General features: G+C 34.5%; 2 protein-coding genes and 2 non-coding genes across 5 annotated transcripts; 3 read left to right on the top strand and 1 right to left on the bottom strand.

Annotated features, from left to right (window-relative positions):
* The first annotated feature begins 560 nt into the window (after positions 1 to 560).
* TRNAA-AGC (transfer RNA alanine (anticodon AGC)) lies at positions 561 to 633 on the top strand. Its single transcript has one exon. It is a non-coding gene; the product is annotated as a tRNA-Ala (tRNA).
* A 4,505-nt stretch (positions 634 to 5,138) lies between these two features.
* Positions 5,139 to 8,849, bottom strand: LOC146911297 (C2H2 and C2HC zinc fingers superfamily protein). Of its 2 annotated transcripts, none has more exons than XM_085723904.1 (9): positions 8,675 to 8,849; positions 8,469 to 8,574; positions 8,295 to 8,377; positions 7,895 to 7,927; positions 7,106 to 7,184; positions 6,954 to 7,006; positions 6,263 to 6,323; positions 5,850 to 5,929; positions 5,139 to 5,610 (listed from the first exon to the last, which is right to left on the bottom strand). In XM_085723904.1, the coding sequence occupies exons 1-9, from the start codon at positions 8,696 to 8,698 to the stop codon at positions 5,521 to 5,523; spliced, it is 609 nt and encodes a 202-aa protein (XP_085580030.1). In that variant the 5' UTR covers positions 8,699 to 8,849; the 3' UTR covers positions 5,139 to 5,520. The 2 variants fall into 2 exon arrangements, with proteins under 2 accessions (XP_085580030.1, XP_085580031.1); XM_085723905.1 differs by having other exon boundaries at positions 5,139 to 5,607.
* A 56-nt stretch (positions 8,850 to 8,905) lies between these two features.
* Positions 8,906 to 8,977, top strand: TRNAP-CGG (transfer RNA proline (anticodon CGG)). The gene has a single exon. It is a non-coding gene; the product is annotated as a tRNA-Pro (tRNA).
* Positions 8,978 to 9,058: 81 nt separating this feature from the next.
* On the top strand, positions 9,059 to 17,485 carry LOC146911295 (putative protein disulfide-isomerase A6). Its single transcript, XM_085723903.1, has 11 exons — positions 9,059 to 9,387; positions 9,733 to 9,817; positions 9,925 to 10,022; positions 10,159 to 10,214; positions 10,824 to 10,941; positions 11,054 to 11,081; positions 11,191 to 11,282; positions 16,430 to 16,586; positions 16,678 to 16,802; positions 16,929 to 17,028; positions 17,246 to 17,485. The coding sequence occupies exons 1-11, from the start codon at positions 9,233 to 9,235 to the stop codon at positions 17,309 to 17,311; spliced, it is 1,080 nt and encodes a 359-aa protein (XP_085580029.1). The 5' UTR covers positions 9,059 to 9,232; the 3' UTR covers positions 17,312 to 17,485.
* Positions 17,486 to 19,735: the final 2,250 nt, after the last annotated feature.

Raw genomic sequence — 19,735 nt, 5'->3', positions numbered from 1 at the left:
TACGGGGGAGAGAGCAGATAGATTGATATTGTTGGTTCCAACTTATTGATGCTACCACATGCAGCGCCGGTCCTAAGATTTTTGATGTCTGGGGCGAACGAAAAAAATTGTGCCCTTTTAATTATCATAATATTTTTCGTCTTCAATTTTTTGTTGCACAAGATTCATTTATAATCTAAGTATTCTAAAAATATATTTTCAATAGAATTAATCAAAACAAATTAAAAAGAAATATATCTATGTTGTAGTGACTACTAAGTAAAAATAATAATTTTAGTGCCCCTACAAAAATGGTGCCCTAGGCTGCCGCCCCTCGCACCCGCCCTCAGGGCCACCCCTGACCACATGATATGATCCCATAATAAGTGGGACTAATCTAGAAATATTATAACCCAAACAGTCCAATTATTTAATGTCTTTTAATCATAGCAAGTCCACTCATATTTTAGGTGAACCGCATGCGTGATACCAACTACTAAGCCTCCTAAAATCACATAAAAAAATTTAAAACTGGAAAATATATTGTTACTTATAGCATATACGCGCATCGAATGTCACATGGGGATGTAGCTCAGATGGTAGAGCGCTCGCTTAGCATGCGAGAGGTACGGGGATCGATACCCCGCATCTCCATTTTTCTTTTGCCTCTTTTGTTTAATTACTTTCCTTCTCTATTAGGAAACTTTCGAGGGTTCAGAAATTTCTGTTTTCCTTCAAAAATAAATTTTTATGTCAGTCCAGTCAACTACCTTCAAATATCCGTTACCATCAAGTAAGTACTGCATAATAACCAAAGTAGTACCAAACCTCACTGATTCAATTGGCCTACTTACTACTTTATCAACTTTCCTGACAAACAAATGACGATAAAATTAAAAGCCAATACCACCATAGTCAATCAATACTCATGAACAAATGACAAAACTGTGTTTCCAGTCCCTCTCTCATGATCACGACTGCATGCATACATGACATCTTTACTTTTTTTCTAAAGGAAAAAATTATTACTTGCTAATGCTACTTAATTTCCGTTGCAAATGTTTCGCTTCTATACAGTTTGGCTATCAACACCCAGCATGCATTTGTATACATCAAGCTTGAAGCTTGCTTCCTTTTTAATACATGGTCCATTTGAATTGATTTTTTTTTGAGTTTATGTATGACAAATGATGCAAATAAAGAAGCTTTTATGTGTTATTTATAAGCTTATCAACGTAGTTTATGAAAAAACGACTTCTGTCGATACAATTTTCGTTAGTGAGAAAGAGCTTACAACTAGTTGGGGTGCGCATCATATCACCAACGTGAAGACCACACCTCCTGATTAGGAGGTAAAGAACCCTACTTGTTCATATGCATGGACAATATCAGAATGAAAATTGATTTGTTACAACTTTTTTATAATCTTTTTTTATTCCTAAAGAAGATACCCAAAACAACTTTTTATTTGTAGTAACTTTTGGATTTTCATTTTTATAAATCTAAAACAATGGATAATTTTTTTAAAAAAAAAGTAACAAGCACGCTATTGCTCTTAATTATATATTTATGTTGTTTTTTTTTTTTGACGTGATATTTATGTTGTTGCATCTTGCTGTAATTTTATTAAGTAAATCAAAATAAACTCTGAAATAATAATTTTATTAAGTAAATCAAAATAAAGTAAATCAAAATAAACTCAGAAATAATTTTTTAATTTTTTTAATAAAATATTGTTTTTTTTTTGTGGTGGCTGGGGTTTGAACCTCAGACCTTACATATTTTATGCATCGTCTCTGCCAACTGAGCTAAGCTCACGAGGACTAATAAAATATTGTTCATATTGCATTGAGCTGTTCAAATTTTAATGATGTTTGATTTTAATTAAAATTTCAAATAAAAATTTAAACATTGTAATTGAAGGACAAAAGTAGGAGAAAAAAGTCACAAAAATACCATGTATTCCTTTATGATATAGCTATAATATTTTTTTGGTAAAATGATATAGCTATAATATAAAATAGATAATTTGATTTAAAATTAATATTTTGTTAAAAAAAGTATAATAAAAAATCTCATATATTTGGTTTGGGCCGGTTAACCCATCTTGCATTGGAGACAAAACCCTAAACCTTGTCTTATAAATACACCTGCTTGCTCCAAGAAAAGAATTCGTGTTTTGACCGAGAGAGGTGGTGGTGGTGGTGGTATTTGATCCATTGCATTCTTTTAATCAAGAAAATTACACTCGAGTAATTGAGTATGAGGGATCCTCTTCACTCCTTCATCTTCTAGAGTGTATTTCCTTGATTAAAGAAATCCATTGGATCATCAAATGTTCTTTTAGCAATCTGTTTTTTGTTCTGAATGCATCTAATTGTTGTTTGGTTCGGTTTGTTTGTGTTTGCACGTGTACCTGATGAATCTCTCTCTTTTTTTGTTTACTTTTGGGGTCATATGGTTATAGTCGATATTGGTTTGATCGCTTCTATCTTTTTGTTTTCTCTACCTTTTGTTGTGGGTTTCCTTTCTTTACTTATGTTTCCTTTCTTTTTGTTTGAATGTTTGATTCATTGTTATCCCTAGATGATAGGGTTTAGGGTTTTCCTTTGCCATGATTGATTTTTTTTAGTGCTAATGTCTCTTGTGATCACTTATGATGCATTTGCTATGAAAGGAATACTTGTGTGTGTGTGTGTGTGTGTGTGACTGAAGATTTTATGTCGGTGCTGGTGTGATTTTGTGGGTGGTTGTGGTTCAGAAATGGTTGATGCTGGTTTGGTTATGGTTTTTGGTGGTTTGGCCATGGATGATGTTACTAGGTCAACATAAATCTTTCGCTTCAAGCGATCTCGTTATTAAAATACATGCAAATATCATCTTCATGGAAGTTTGTTATTGTCCTTGTGTGGCTGTGTCTGTTGGAAAAAGAGGTTGTAGTGCCATTGTCCATCACTCCATCTTAGTATTTTCTAGGATCTAAACAACCGGTAAATACAGAAGAAAAGGTTGGGTTAGGTAAGAAAATTAACTAGTCATTATAAGACTTAAAGTTGCTAACTCAATGAATACAAATTCATGCAGATTCAAACGAACTTTCACTTTAACTTTTGCCTTTTCACTTTCCGGGGTTTGAAAGGACCAATTTGCATACAATCAACCGAGCAAAGACAATTGGAAACTCACTTAGATATAGGTACTGATCTGATCCCACCAGTTTTTTGTGCCCTGCTCCCATCATTGTATTTTCAATATCCAAACAAACTTATACATGAATTTGGGATAACTGCAAAATGTATAAAAAAACCTTTACTTTAAATTACAATGCACAAGAAAACTCGTCCAATCAAGCTACATATAAGGATAATTGTATGCAGCATAATGTCAAGAAACCATACACACAACTGATGAAACTTTTATCACCCAACAGACTATGATGTACCGTTACTTCAGGATCCATAATTTAATCAATCTCAACATTACAAAACTAGAGCCTAACCAGAATGTTATCACAACATTTCATAACTTAAAGCCGCTATACAATTTGTGTAGAATCCAATCAAGGCATGCGACTTTAGTTTGTATTCTAACATTAACTCAATTAATAAGACATATTGTAGACAGCAACAATATCAACGAATTGGAAGTACATATCTACTGGTCTATTGGTGAAAAGCTACACAACTGGACAGTTAGTTGATTATTACACTATTAATTGAGTAATAGAAAAATGCAGGTCTTAATCAACTGAATAATAACCAGACGGTGTCCTTTTCCTTGTAATTGTGGTTGATTGTTTTTGTATGTATACCTGATGAATCATATTTTTCTATTTTCTTTTCAAAAAATTTAACATACTAATAGTTGATGCAATTGATTTGATCATTGTTGATTTTTTAAAATTGTAAGTTAATGTAATTGTTGTCAAAAGAAGTAAAAGCATGGGCCTTGTTGGGGAAATGGATTCAGTGTTGTAAAAAACAACACTGTTTTTATCAGCTAATTCCTTGTCTGATGGAGTAGCTAGAAATTTAGGAAGTGGGAAGTGGGAACTATCCCAGAACCAATATCAGCTAATTCATCAATTGGGGTCTTAAACGATGAATAATTGATTGCACTGATCACATCACGATAGGCAGATTGTTAGGCATCTGATAATGACATAGTGTATTTCTTCCTATCATGTTATCTATATATCAAGATTCGATATTTTTTTGAAAAAATCCAAGGATTCATATGCTGGAGTGAGTGAGTGAGTATTTGTATTGATCGGACTAAGAACTCAAAACTTTAATTCATTGGCCGGTTTCTTACTTCTTGAAGAAACCAAATAAATTTTCTTCATTCTAGTATTTCTTGGTGCCATACTCGGTGTTTATTGCATATACTTGCAGAATTAATTTTTTTATATGTTAATACTATTTGAAGTGTGCAAAAATTGATTTTCTCTACAGGTAACCTGGCTCATGAAGAAGAACCATCATTGGCTAATGGCTATGCTTTATTTGCACTCGAATTGCAGAAAAAAGTTGGCTGCACTGGTGTATATCTGTCTGCAGGAAATTTTTTAACAAGTGTCAAAACTCATTGACTACACACCGAATATCATTAACCACAAATTTGAATATGATTAACCAAAATTTTTAAGTTTTCAACTACGTGTAGATTTGAATGTTTACCATTTTAGTGAACGTAACTGACCACTGTTTGAACTGCAATAACCACTTAAAATAGTTGCGATGTTTATTGTCAAAAATCAATTCTCAACATATACAACATAGTGAACAGAATTCACATTTCAAAAGAATGCTTGTGCACATGTTACTGAGTTTCAAGGTGGTCCAATGATAAACATCACGTACCACATACAACATTAGCACTCGAGAAATAGCAATAGACAGACAACCAAGCACTTCCGGACATGGTGTTCGTCCAAGGATTCCTTGATTCAACAAACCTATTTGTATTTGACTGCAAACTGTGAGGATTTTTTTATTCAACAAAACCTTTATAGTTTACTGCAAGCTGTGCATATGCTATCGCAAATACAAGCTTTATTATTCTGGCTAGAAAATCATCAATTAAACATGTATATAATTATTTTTGGGTAAAAAATAGCATGCATAGCTGAACAATGTGAGAAACCTATAGTAGTGATCTTCCTCAATCAAAATATATTCACCCTTGCAAAGCATTTAGCCGACTATAAAATTAAATCGAATATTCATAATGGATATCTCTGAGCCATGGCAATTTGTCACTCCCCACATAGATAATGGTAGATAATACATGTTTTCAAGATTATATGATACATCATGTTAGCTATCAGAAGAAATGTACAATTAACAAACCAATCTTATGAATAAATATAACACCATGAACCAGCTTGCAAACTATTGTTTGATCCCAACTATCTTTCATTTGATCATAGGTTCATCCTAAAGCCACCCGGAACCAAACTGTTAGCTACCAGATTCTGCTCAACATTGCAGAAAATTGCTCAAAATTTCACACAGAGCTCATCCTACATGTAGAAGAATGTCACTTTTTGTTGGATGACCGAAAACCTCCAAACCCCATCAAGGCAGCAACGTCAGGATCCATTTCAGGTTCTTCTACTGCTTCCTTCTTCTGAATGCAAAAATTGAGCATTAGTTAATTGCTACTTTGTGAAAAGGAATTTTAACTTTTTAAAACATCATAAAAATCACTTTTAGAAAGATAGATGGATTCATTAACAGTTAAGTAATGACATTTTACTCAAAGCAAATCAGAGAGCTAGACAGAAATGGGAGGAGAGAGAAAAGATTTTTCCAAGATTTTGTATTCTAATTGAAAATAAGAAACTGTAATCTGAATACGGATCAGACCTTTTCTTTTTTCTTTTCCCGACGCAGTCGCTTTCTTTCTTCCTCTTCTTGTTGCTGTTTTAATATCCTTTCATCAAAATCTGCAAAAAAATAAAATTCAATTTCCACACTAAGGTGACAGAACATCAAAGTGTGTGGACTGGACTTCGTGCTACCAACATTTGAAATTTCAACATGAATACTTTCAAATTTACATATTACTCCTAGAAGTAGTCAAAAATACTATATACTACTAATTGAAATATTAGCAAATTGTTACGACTCTTCCAAAATTTTAGTTATAGATCAATCTCCTTAATTGAAAGGTCGGTTGAATAAAGCTTCTACAATTTCAGGCCAAGAATAATGGACATTAAAGTTGCAAAGTTCTATTTAACAAATAGCCAACTCTCTTCTATTATCTTAGGCTTTACCTTGCTCTGTAAAGCTTCCTAGGTCTTTCCGTTTCTTCAGATTTTCAAACCGTTCCTGAACCTGCGTTCATCACAAAGATTTATAACTGTCATGCAGAGGCACATATAAAACACTACAGAAACCAAATGACACATAATGGAACACATGCATGCATGGATGTGAAGAAAAAATATATTATTTCAAGCAATGTCAAAGATAATGGCATGGCCATTAGAATTCATAGACTAGAAGGCTATCTTAAGCTGAATGGTGCAGATTCAAGGCCCATACTAGAGAAGAAACCTATGAGATGAGGCCCAAGAGGAGGGCTAGAGAAGAAGCCTATAAGACGAGGCCCAAGAGGAGGGGTGCGCCAGATCGGACTATGAGATGCAATTTACCTAATAATAATTAGGGGAGAGAAGGGTGTGACTCGTTTCCTAGAGGCTAGAGTAGAGAGGACGTGTGCGGCAGGTGCACTGTGGGAGAGAGAGAGGGAGAGAGCATATATATGGGATGAGAAGAGAGGAAGGGTAGGCTGGAATCAGTTGGGACATTAGGGACTGGGCACACTCTAATTGTCTAGGCAATTCTTTTTATTTTCAGAACCCAGGACCTGATATCACTTTTATAGAGGCCCAAAATCTGTAAATATCAAAATGGTATTTATCTGTTTATTTATTTCATTTTCTGGAACCTATATCACTGTACCTGTTTGAGAGAAGAACGTTCAGCTCGCATAGACATGCCCAACGCTCTCTGATCTGTGGAATAATATAAGAATAACCATGAGCAAAGTGACGGCAATTAAAGCAATATATACACCGCAAAATCAAAGAAAATATGCCAAAAAGACTACATACGTTTCTTTCCATTAATATGATCCAAGTAGTTCGCGGAGTCCTTCACCACGCACTCACAAACTGAGCAGTAATATCCAGCCTGCAATATACATTATTAAATCCAAAGGTGCTACATAAGTTGCATATCAAAAAGATTATCCATATAGGATCCTTGGCAAGGTTGTCAAAATCAAGATACATAAATCATGTGACTGTATATCAAGTCATGATCTTCCCTGATATATAACAGAGTTATGATGACCCTAAGATCATTTCTAAAATTTAATGAAATTCTTACAAAAATTAATTTCAAAAGTGAGAAAGTCGCAATTTGAATTAATATTGCAATGTCTAGAAAAAGGGTTTTCCACGAGACAATTAATATCACAAAAAACACCCACAAAACACAGCCAAAGCTTTGTGAATGCTCTGCCAATGGTGAAAGATCACTCGCTTGGTCTTTTGGGGACTTGCCCACATATAATTTGGAAAAAGAGAACTTTCAGGGTACTTCAACAGAGTCACGAGACACATGATGAAGTACCCACCGACAAGTCCACAGGAATTAGCAAAACTTTGGCACTCAATGAGAAATGTACCCATATTTTTAACCAGCAAAGTTTGATAGTCAGTTGAAAAACTCAAAACACTTAATCACCCATAAGTCGCAACACCTCCCCAACAAAAAGAAATAAAGGTTATCAAGAGAGTAAGGAGGTTAAAATTCAAAAACATAACAAGATGAGAAAAGACTAAAGAGTTGTCTTCTCCAATTTCAAAGTACACAAATACAAAATAAAAATCAAGTACCTGTTGGCTTAGTGGTGCAACAGGCGTTACAACCTGCAAAATATGACACAATATCTCTTATCAGTACAGCTTAACGGTATGAACAAATCTTGGTGGCAGTGGAGAATGCATCCCCACAACCTAAAAGTCTACAACATAAAATGCTTACACATATTTCCAAACTCAAAAAGCAAACATACACAACAACAACAACCAAGCCATATCCCACTAAGTGGGATCAGCTACATAAATCAAACGACACCAGTGTTTTATCAAAAAGCAAACTTATATTTTTTTAAATCCTATAGATCCTTGACATTCACTTAGGCCCTGTTTGGATACACAGCTTAACTTGCAAGCTGCACCTTATAGCAGCAGATAGCCTGAAAGAAAGTAATCCAGACAGAGCCTTAAAACATACCTGAGTTTTTCCCAAGCGGGATTCAAGGTCTACTTCATAATCTCTATGTTTCAATGGCTTCCTCTGCACCGGAGGACCTCTACCTATATATATATATATAATATGAAGTTAGTTTGTAATTCAATGCAATATAAAGTAATCGATTATATTGAAAGTAATGTGAAATTAGTTTACCTTTAGGTTTTGCTTTCTCATCTTCCTGTCTCTCACGCTCACGAGCACGTTCAAGATACTCTTCACGATCGAATTTTCTTCTGAATGTGTTGTCAACCCCAGCGGCCTAATTCAACCGAATCAAATTATTAATTTGAAAGAAAAGAAAAAAAAAGTGAACTTTAAACCATCGACAATAAATATTGGGATGATAAAATTGAACTTACACTGTTGCTGGTGGTGTTAGACATTTTTGTTCGAAAAAGAACTTATGAAATAAGCGATTCTAGAGAAAATTGGAATTAGAATGATGTGTGAAGGTGTTCGTTGATGATTGATTTGAGACAGAAAATTTGAATTGGGGGGATTTGGGAGTGAAACCCTAGTTAAATTTTGCGAGATAGAGAAAAAGAAAGGAATAATTATATAATTTTAAATATCAGAACGAACAACAAATTGGGTGTTTGGTCTAGTGGTATGATTCTCGCTTCGGGTGCGAGAGGTCGTGAGTTCGATTCTCGCAACACCCCTTTATCAATTTGATGACAAAATATTCTTTTCTTTTATTTATTTCTTTTGACTTAATTTTTTATTTTATTTTTTTTAGTTCTGTTCAAACACTGAATAGTGAATATGATTTCATCAACAAAAGAATAGTGAATAGAGAAACAAATCCAACAAGAAGGAAGAAAACACGTTGTAGTAATACACCTACATTTTTTATTTTGTTTTTCATTTTGATTTGAAAAAAATCGGAGAGGAAACAAAGTTAATCCAAAAGAACAATGTGGAGATCAAGAATGTTAGGTGTTGGAGCTATGACATTTGTATTTCTGATCTCAACTGCTTTAGCCAATGATGTCGTTGCTCTCACAAAAGACACCTTTGAAAAAGAGGTTGGCAAGGATTGTGGTGCTCTTGTCGAGTTTTATGCTCCTTGGTAAAACAATCATCCTTCTTCTCTCATCTTATTACACACCTTTCATTATTTCACGCCTTACACAAAATGAATATATTGTATATCATTTGATCCCAATCAAATCAACAATCCCTCTTCTATTAGATTAAATTTGAATGAGTCTCACACGCGTAATATGGAACTTAAATATAAAATGCCGAGACCAATATGAATTTCATTCAATAATTAGATTAAATTCATATGGATCCCACACATTTTACGTGCACTTTGTGGAAACAACATGAATTGTGTTAAAAATAGAACGTTAGAGTAAGTGTTGTTAGTCGTGTGATGCCAACTCAATGTGAACTGCGTTTGTAATGTCAGGTGTGGGCATTGTAAAAAGCTTGCCCCGGAGTATGAAAAATTGGCAACAAGTTTTAGAAAAACTAACACCATTTTGATTGGAAAGGTTAGTTGCCTAATGTCTAATTATTCTTCGTCTTTTATCTTTAAATGAGATACAATTACTGGTTTATATCCTCACCATCCTTGATCAATATTTATTGATGTCTATAGGTTGATTGTGATGAACATAAAAGCGTTTGCGCTAAGTATGGGGTTTCTGGTTACCCGACAATTCAGTGGTTTCCGAAGGGATCACTAAATCCAAAGAAGTGAGCACTTTGTCCAATTTCTTTCCTTTCAAACATCTCTTTTTACCATAGAAAATTTGAGAGATTTTCATGCTCTTTACTTGTTGGTATTGTAATGTCAACCGCTATAACTATGAACAAAGAATGTGTTCTTTAGGTTTGAAGGCGCACGTACCGCTGAAGCTCTTGCTGCTTTTGTAAATATTGAAGGAGGTATTTATGTGAATTGTTCCTTTTCTACTTATTGAGTTATAATGTTGTTAGCTTTCTATTTATTCATCCTCTTATTGCGCATGATGTCAAGATGTGTATTATAAAAGGAATTATTGATTTGTATTATAATCTTAGAGTAGTAATCTTTGCATGTTATTACCTACTATTCATTTGATTAGGATTTTTGTACGGTATCAACAATCTTAGTACGTCTAGAATGCAGGACTTTTAAATGCATTTTCAAGAATCTTGACATTAGATTTTTTTTTTCCTTTGTTGTTGTGCATAAGCAAGGGAGCTAATTCAACCTTTCAAAACTTTTTTTACAAATTACTTGCATTCACACTTTTCTGAATGATTGAGCTTGAATTTTTTATCCAAAAGTTTCAATGACTTTTGAGCCAATGTTATGAATACTCAGCAGTATAATCTTACCCTCCTATGTTGTTTTTCAATTTTATTTATGTCTTACTAATTGGTATTTAGTTACTCATCTATTATGTTCTCTATAGTATTTTGGATGTGTTTTAAACATTATTTTGTTGCCATTGTTTTAGCATATGGTATTTGACATGTTTATCATTAGTATAAAATATATTGTTAATGTAGGTACCAATGTGAAGATACCTTCTCTTCCGCCCAGTGTAGTAGTTCTCTCCCCTGACAACTTTGATAAGGTTGTCTTAGATGAAACAAAAGATGTCCTGGTGGAGTTCTATGCACCATGGTAAATATATAATCATGATCTGCCCTAATTTTATGATATGATAATATACTTTTTTCATATTCAAAGTTTTTGAACACTTTTGTCCTAACAAATTCACTGCTATTATCTTTAGGTGTGGTCATTGCAAGGCCCTTGCTTATGTAAGAATGTTCTCATGTCTAAGACTAGTTTTATCATAGTTTGATGAGTTTCCCCTGATTATGACTATATCAAGGCTGATCCTGATACTGTTTTTACAAATTTCTTCAGACTTATGAGAAGGTTGCTGCAGCATTTAGGCTAGAGGAAGAAGTAGTTATAGCAAATCTTGATGCTGACGAGTACAAGGATTTGGCTGAGAAGTGAGTGCAGTAACATATTTTCATTTGTCTTTATTATGAAAGGAAAAATGAATGAATAATATTCTCATTAATTCATGAATGAAGATCAAGTACAGCTTATATAGTTTCTAGGAGGTGTACTCTATTACAATGAACCAGCACATAGAGAATAAAAGCTAGTCTAACTAACTGAAAACTAACTAGGGCAAAGTAACTTGCTGCGCAAGTTATTGATCTAGCTACTCTTATTCTCAGGTTTATCTTCATGATGTGTTAGCCCCCCACAAGTTGAAGGATGGTAAATGTCTACCATATTCAACTTGGATAATAAAATACTGAAAGGCTGAGGAAGGAGAGCTTTAGTGAAGAAATCTGCTATCTGTGCTTGAGAAGTGACTGGAAGAAGTTTCATCACACCAGCTTGAAGTTTGTCACGTACAAGATGACAATCAATCTCTAAATGCTTTGTTCGTTCATGAAATACAGGATTAGCAGCAATGTGCAAGGCGCTTTGGTTGTCACAATACAAAACAGGCAACTTTGTGGTTTGAATGTGCAAATCCTGAAGCAAATAGAGAAGCCACTGAAGTTCACAAGTGGCAGCTGCAAGGGCCCTATATTCAGCCTCTGAAGAGGACCTGGAAACAGTTAGTTGTTTCTTGGTGCGCCATGAAATCAAGGATTTTCCAAGGAAGAAACATTGACCAGAAATGGATCTCCTGGAGTCTAAGCAACCAGCCCAGTCTGCATCTGAAAAACCCAACAACTGAAGAGCTGAATCTCTAGGGAAGAATAAACCTTTGCCTGGAGATGATTTGAGATACCTTAACACTCTCATAGCAGCATTGTGATGAACTTGGGTTGGTTTGGTCAAAAACTGGCTCAACTGCTGTGTAACAAAAGTGATATCAGGCCTGGTGGTGTTAAGATATAGCAATCTACCAACCAATCTTCTGTATGCAGAAATGTCAGTGTAAGCAGGACTAGAGTCATGGTGAAGCTTAATGGATGGATCAGAAGGAGTAGAGACAGGTTTTGAATGATTAAGACCTGAATCAGCAAGAAGATCCAAGCAGTACTTTCTTTGACAAAGTGAAATGCCCTTCTGAGAATGAGCAACTTCCAATCCTAGAAAATACTTAAGTTGGCCCAAATCCTTGATTTTGAAAGAAGCATGAAGGATGGTTTTGATGTTGGTGAACTCAGATATGGAATTTCCTGCTAGTATAATGTCATCTACATATACTAAAAGAATAGTAAATGTAGTAGCAGTGGATTTAGTGAAAAGAGAATGATCTGAGTTAGCATGCATATATCCTTGAGCCAATAATAAAGATGTGAGCTTCTCATACCATTTCCTAGAAGCCTGTTTCAATCCATAGAGGGATTTAACCAATTTGCAAACTTGATTAGGTTTAGACACATTGATGCCAGGAGGCAACTGCATATACACATCTTCTTGTAATTCACCATGTAAAAAGGCATTGTTAACATCAAGTTGGTGAATAAACCAATTATGTATGGATGCCAAAGCAATGACCAATCTAACTGTAGTCATCTTGGCAACTGGAGAGTATGTATCAAAGTAATCTAAACCCTCTATTTGGTTATATCCTTTAGCAACCAAACGTGCTTTAAACCTTTCTATGGACCCATCTGCATGGTGCTTGATTTTATAAACCCATCTGCAGCCAATAGGTTTAATGTTTGGAGGTAAATCAACTATCTTCCATGTTCCAGTTTGGACAAGAGCAGTAAGTTCAGTCTCCATGGCCTTCTTCCAACACTCAAATTTACTTGCTTCAGCATATGACTTGGGCTCAGTATGTGTTTGGAGAGACAAAACAAAATGAAGATGTTGGTTAGACAAGTTATTATATGAAAGAGAAGAAGTAAGAGGATAAAAGGAAGAAGCATTGCAGGATGAAGGAGAAGATGATGGATTGGAGACTTGGCATACAAAATCTCTGAGGTGTGATGGTGCTTGTCTGATTCTAGATGATCTAATAAGAGGAGGTAATTCAGGTGGTGAAGTATGAGGGACAATATTATTGGATGGAATGGCATCAAAAGTGGAAGGATGCATGACAGGTAAACTGTCAGTCTCATTGGGAGAGACAGATGAAGATTGGGAAGGAAAATACTCCCAATTGGTAACATTAGGATTAACATAAGGTAAAATATGATCATGAAAAGTAACATGTCTAGAAATGAATATTTCTCTGGAATTCAAGTCATAAAGAACAGAACCCTTGAAACCTGACTTGTATCCCAAGAAAACACATTTTCTGGCTCTAGAATCAAGTTTTGATCTATGAGCCTGAAGAGTAGAGGCATAACAAAGGGACCCAAACACTTTAAAAAGGTTAATATCAGGTATAGAATCATACAAAACCTGATAAGGAGACATATTATTGAGTAAAGAGGTGGAAACCCTATTGATCAAAAAGGTTGCATGATGAACTGCATAGGACCAAAAATGTTTAGGGAGTTTTGACTGAAACAATAAAGCTCTAGCAACATTTAAAATATGTTGATGCTTTCTTTCCACCCTCCCATTTTGTTGGGGAGTTTCAACACAAGACCTTTGATGTTCAATTCCTTTAGAAGCATAAAATTCAGGAATGAGGAATTCAGGACCATTATCTGATCTAATAATTTTGGGAATGATATGATATTGAGTTTCAATGTTTTGAATAAAGTTTTTGACATGTTGAGATACTTCTGATTTTGATTTAAGTAGAATGGTCCAAACAAATCTACTAAAATCATCTACAATGGTTAAAAAATATCTGTGATTATGGACAGAAGAAATAGCAAGAGGACCCCAAATATCTAAATGAAGTAATTCAAATTTGGATAAAGCATGAGATTTACTAATAGGAAAAGATAACTTCTTATGTCTGGCAAAGTGACAAATGTCACATGTTGCTTTATTATCACAAGTAATAGATGGATACAAATTGTGCATATGAGACAATCTCTGATGAGAGAGATGTCCAAATCTGAAATGCCATATGGCTGAAGAAGGAATTACAATATGAGAAGATTTATTTGAAGCAGAAAAATTACAAAGGGATGGGGAAATGTTATTGGGAAAGGGTAAAGAACTAGAAGCAGAAGCATTCAGCACCAGTTTGTATAAGCCATTAGTCTTTTCACCCAAACCAATCATCTTCCTGGAATTCAGCTCCTGGATAGTACAACTATTAGAAGAGAAATTCACAATACATGAAAGAGAATCACATAATTTGGAAACTGAAATAAGATTGAGTTTAAAGGAAGGACAAAACAAGACATGAGTCAGATATAAATGGGGAGAAAAAGAGACATTTCCTGCATGAGTAACTTGAACAGAAGTACCATTTGGTAAATTCACATATGTAGGTTTAATTTTGTAAAAGGAAGAAAAAGAAGAGGAAGAAGAGCATATATGATCATTAGCACCAGAATCTAATAACCAAAAATCACAAGCAGTTTGAATAGAACAAGAAATGACACTGAAGGTACCTGTCTGAGAGGCATGACCAGATGAATGATCTGAGAATGAGGAAGTATGAATGTGATTGGAGACAGGTCCTGAAGAAGATGCTGAAGAAAGTAAATTGGCTTGTTGTAACAAGGTCACGAGGTGATCATACTTTTCTTGTGTCAAACTGAAACTAGAACCAGTTGCTACCATGTCAGAAGTGGAGGAGGATTTGCTTGCATCAGAAGCTTCAGCAGTAGTGGCATTAGTTGAATTATGGGACTTAGTAGAATTGGGGTGCCCATGCTTCAAGTAACAAAATTCAACAGTGTGATTGTACCTATTGCAAAAAGTGCAATATCTGCCACTTGACTTATTGTTGGAAGTACCAGCAGGTCCTTTACCTTTGTTCCCAGCAAATTTCTTTGAATCATACGCATTAACAGAAACACTAGATTCATCAAGGGATATAGGGGTAGGAAGCAAAGAATTCTGACTTTCTTCCTGAGCCACAAGTGAATACACCTTGTTTATGGGAGGTAAAGGATCCATGAGAAGGATTTGAGTCTTCACCACAGAAAATGACTCATTCAATCCAGTCAAAAACTACATAATCTGATCCTCAACTCTATAATTCTTTGCCATACGAATTGCATCAAGTCTACACGTATGAACACAGTTGCATGTAGGAATAGGTCTATGGGAGTTCAATTCATCCCAAAGGCTACGAAGCTCAAGAAAATACTCCAAAACAGACTTGGTACCTTGCTTAAGATTGTTAATTGTAGAACGCAAAGTAGAAATACGAACACGATCAACTTTGGCAAACCGTTCTTTCAAATCTTCCCAAGCTGAGATGGCAGTATCATGAAACACAATGGTTTGAGCAATGGATTCAGAAACAGAGTTCAAAATCCAAGAATGAAGAAGATAATTGCAACGTTCCCAAGCACTACGATTAAGATCATCAAGATCAGGAATTGGAATAGATCCATCAATGAACATAAGCTTGTTCTTAGTGCCAAGAGCACGTTTCATGGAACGACTCCAAGCTAGATAATTGGATCCATCCAATTTCGGAGAGACAGTGAGAGATGTAGGACTTTCACTTGGATGAACGTAAAATGGAGAATCGGTATCTGGTTGAGTTTGGCGTGGAGCCATGGAAGAACAGAGAAGAAGATATGCGAAGAAGAAAAGAGAAACTGCGAAGAAAAACGCAGAAGAAACAGAGTAACAAGAAGCTTCGATGTGAAGCAAGAAAACGAACGAGAAGCTTCGGTATGAAGCAAAAAAGAAGAAAGAGGAAGAAGAAAAGCTTCAAGATGAAGCTTCAATGGCGGAAGTGGTGTAACTGAATCGTAACAAACTTTTCCAACCAATTGGGAAAAGTCACTGATACCATATTATGAAAGGAAAAATGAATGAATAATATTCTCATTAATTCATGAATGAAGATCAAGTACAGCTTATATAGTTTCTAGGAGGTGTACTCTATTACAATGAACCAGCACATAGAGAATAAAAGCTAGTCTAACTAACTGAAAACTAACTAGGGCAAAGTAACTTGCTGCGCAAGTTATTGATCTAGCTACTCTTATTCTCAGGTTTATCTTCATGATGTGTTAGTCTTATTAAACTAGGTTAAAATCATATTTAACAAATGCATGTGCCTAATTTGATTTATTTGCTAATACAGATATGATGTTCATTCCTATCCCACATTCAAGTTTTTCCCAAAGAACAATAAAACCGGTGAAGATTATGTTGGTGGTCGTGATTTGGACGATTTTGTAGTTTTCATTAATGCGAGATGTGGCACCAACCGTGACGAACAGGGTCAACTCACTTCTAAAGTTAGTTTAAAATATATGTTTAGCATCATAAGAAACTAGAATAATATACTTGATTCTTGATAGCTGAGTGAACCAATTGTTCATGCTTTAGGCTGGTATAGTACCATCTCTAGATGGCTTGGTGAAGGAGTTTGTGAGTGCCAAAGACGATGAGAAGAAGATTGTCTTTTCCAGACTTGTAGAGAAAGTTAATACGCTTAAGGGTTCTACTGCAAGGTTTGAATGATCACATTTCTTGTTTTGTTCTGGTTTGCTTGAGTTTTATAATTTGAATTGGTATTTTTGTGAGGCCCGAGTTAAGTTGTTTGATATTATTTGATGTTGGTTTTTGTTGTATTTCAGATATGGCAACCTCTACTTAAAACTTGCTAAGAGCAGTATGGAAAAGGGTGCAGATTATGCGAAGAACGAGATTCAACGTCTTGAGGGAATGCTTCGGAAGGTAATTTATTAATGATAATTATTCCAAAACTTAAATTACTGGTTAAATCTTATGATAATGAGTTTGTGGCATAATCCTTGATATAGATATTTTATTAAAAGGTTATATATGACTGTGAAGTGTGAAGGTCATATTATAGGCGTGGCATGTAAAAAGCTTTTATTGTGTACGTTAATTTGGACAGCTTGTCTGAACATATTTGAATATTTTGATGCAGTCAATAAGTGCAGCAAAGGCAGATGATTTCAACCTCAAGAAGAACATTTTATCTATCTTTGTTTGATTTATGATGATAGAAGTTCTATCAGGAGATATGTGTAATTCCTGATTGTGCAAGTCTTTTTACCTACATTTTTCATTGTTCGAACCAAACTGTATAAATTAAAGCAGATGATAGACTTTCATTTCAGAAATCATACTATGAATTTACTTTTAGAATGATTTTCTGCTTGTTTAACTTGGTGATTATTGCCTTGCCTCCAATCCTTTGATTGTGACTTTTCTTGACCGCCTACAATTATAAATTATAATCTCCCGTGTACAAAAAGTAATACTATATTACTAACACTTCTGTATTAAGAAATCTCAGTAACTAAAATTTGTGTGTGGATAATGTCCCAACCTAAGATTATTAAGAACAAATTTTAGACTCAAGAATCACAAATAAATGATAAAGGTTGCACATTAATCTCTTCCTAAAAAGATGTGTGGAGGCTTGAACTTGTGACTAAGCAAAACTATGCAGCTTTGTTTGAAAATTAATGATTATGATGTTTTAGTTTTGTGGTTCATGATTTGGTATGGTATTCCAAAGTAAAAATATTCTTTACAAAATTTTAAATGTCACACTTCAAGTTGAATTCAACGCAAATTGTACATTTACAGCTTGCTGAGAATTATGGTACGGTTGAGAGAATCGTTGTGAGTCGCATGATCTTAGCAAAAGCTACACTTTAGAACTTCAACAAAATTATGATATCATTCGGACTCAAATGGTTAATCATTTATGAATGAATTATTTAAGAGAACCCAAATTCATTTTTAGATGAAATCATTTTTTATCAGACTTTACTTACCTCAAAACTCAGTATCACTTGAGCCCATTCCCTATAAATCGGAGGGTTAATTAACACCCTAAAGCACTATAATTTTGTCAAACTTCACTATGATTCCAAACATAAACTTGGTATAAATCCATTGAAGAAAAATATTAAAGCCTAATGTGTAGTATATTGTAATTGTAAAGAAAGCAGAAAAAACCTTGAGGATTATTCTTTAAGCATGTAGCGATTATTCATAGACAGCTCAAACTACTAAAAGTACCTCATCAATTGTTAATTACCGTTCACGTCATTTTTTTTTTTAAATCGGATACCTACTAAAATAAGGTGGCCCATCGCAATTTTTTTGCCTATTATCCAATTATGGAGAGTCCTACTTGTTCAAGGCAGTTTAATATTAGTCTTCATCATATATTTAGATGTGATCATTGAGAGAAGAAAACGAAAGTACATTAGAAAAAAGACGAATAGACAAGTAAGCAAAAATGATGTGATTAAGACTAAGATACATGTAGCCTGTAGGGAAGGGCGCAAGAGGTAAAACAAGGAAATAATGTTAGAAACCACATGGTTTGTTGTTAAAAATCTGTTGCACATAATTATCGCATATGAGACTCATTAACATTGTGGATCATGTTAATAAAAAAAAAAAAAAAACCTGTGGATGAAACAATAAGACACATACCGATACATAATACAACGTGGATTCCCATCCAACACTAACATCAAAGTGTAGTAGACCATATCTCTCTCACACGAGAGGTGAGGAGCCATGTGCTAACCATTTCCATTTGGTCTACTCATTTTGTCATTTCCAATTGGCCTCACCCTCAAGGTCATTAGCGCAATGTTTCAATAAACAGTTTAATTAAGTAAAGTGTTTATAGGATACACAAATATTTTTACTAGAATGTTTTTCTTTTTGTTGGTGTTAATGCAATATCTTATGCATCCAACTGTAGAGATTAATCCATCGAGTTTTTTGGGAACTAAATAAATGACAAATCTTTCTAAGATTTATTTGTCTTTGGTGTAAACTAGATATCTTACACGCACAACTATAGAGACTAATATGTCAATATGAGACCTAAATGGACACAAACTTTTAATGTTGTCGCATGCCCAAACTCGAATTTAGTTAAAGTAGAAAAGATACAATACATCTAATCATAGGTAAAACTATTTTGAAGTTTTCATAAACTCTCAGTCTCAAATGATAATTCTGATCGGTTGAATGAATAAGTCAATCCAACAAGCCATAAACCGGACTTATCTTCTTAGAGTTTTTTAAATCTCCACCTTCATTAAAATGGTAAACGAAATACATAGTTTAAAATTAAATAAAGGAAGAAAGGACATTATGTGTTGAGGTTGAAAAATATGAAAGAACAAGGGAGAATATACTTGAGTGAATCCATTCCCCAATCGCCATTAGAGCTTAATATATACTACTAAAACTCACTTATCTTTGGTTCCGTGTCATGAGATATTTTAAACTTCTAGGTCAACAAAACAAATTGATATTAAATTGTTTTGTGGTTATTCTAATTGAAAACAATACTTCTTCAGTGAATCCATTCCCCAATCGCCATTAGAGCAAGGGAGAATATACTTGAGTGAATCCATTCCCCAAAGGACATTATGTG

Source organism: Medicago sativa, chromosome 7, assembly GCF_051527215.1.
Source record: "Medicago sativa cultivar Bolivia chromosome 7, Bolivia_mono, whole genome shotgun sequence".
In the NCBI taxonomy this organism is placed as follows: Eukaryota; Viridiplantae; Streptophyta; class Magnoliopsida; order Fabales; family Fabaceae; genus Medicago; species Medicago sativa.
The sequence above is the reverse complement of the archived record's forward strand: the minus strand, read 5'-3'. Positions and strand labels throughout refer to the sequence as shown.

Bases quoted from the DNA above. Each gene is read 5' to 3' on its own strand.
- LOC146911297 (XM_085723904.1), bottom strand. From the start codon at position 8,698: ATGTCTAACACCACCAGCAACAGT. The intron at 8,378-8,468 runs GTAAACTAATTT...ATATATATATAG, and splicing joins TGAGAAAGCAAAACCTAAAG to GTAGAGGTCCTCCGGTGCAG. The intron at 5,930-6,262 runs GTAAAGCCTAAG...ATTTTTTTGCAG, and splicing joins AGGAAGCTTTACAGAGCAAG to ATTTTGATGAAAGGATATTA.
- LOC146911295 (XM_085723903.1), top strand. From the start codon at position 9,233: ATGTGGAGATCAAGAATGTTAGGTGTTGGAGCTATGACATTTGTATTT. The intron at 10,023-10,158 runs GTGAGCACTTTG...TGTGTTCTTTAG, and splicing joins GGATCACTAAATCCAAAGAA to GTTTGAAGGCGCACGTACCG. The intron at 11,082-11,190 runs GTAAGAATGTTC...AAATTTCTTCAG, and splicing joins ATTGCAAGGCCCTTGCTTAT to ACTTATGAGAAGGTTGCTGC.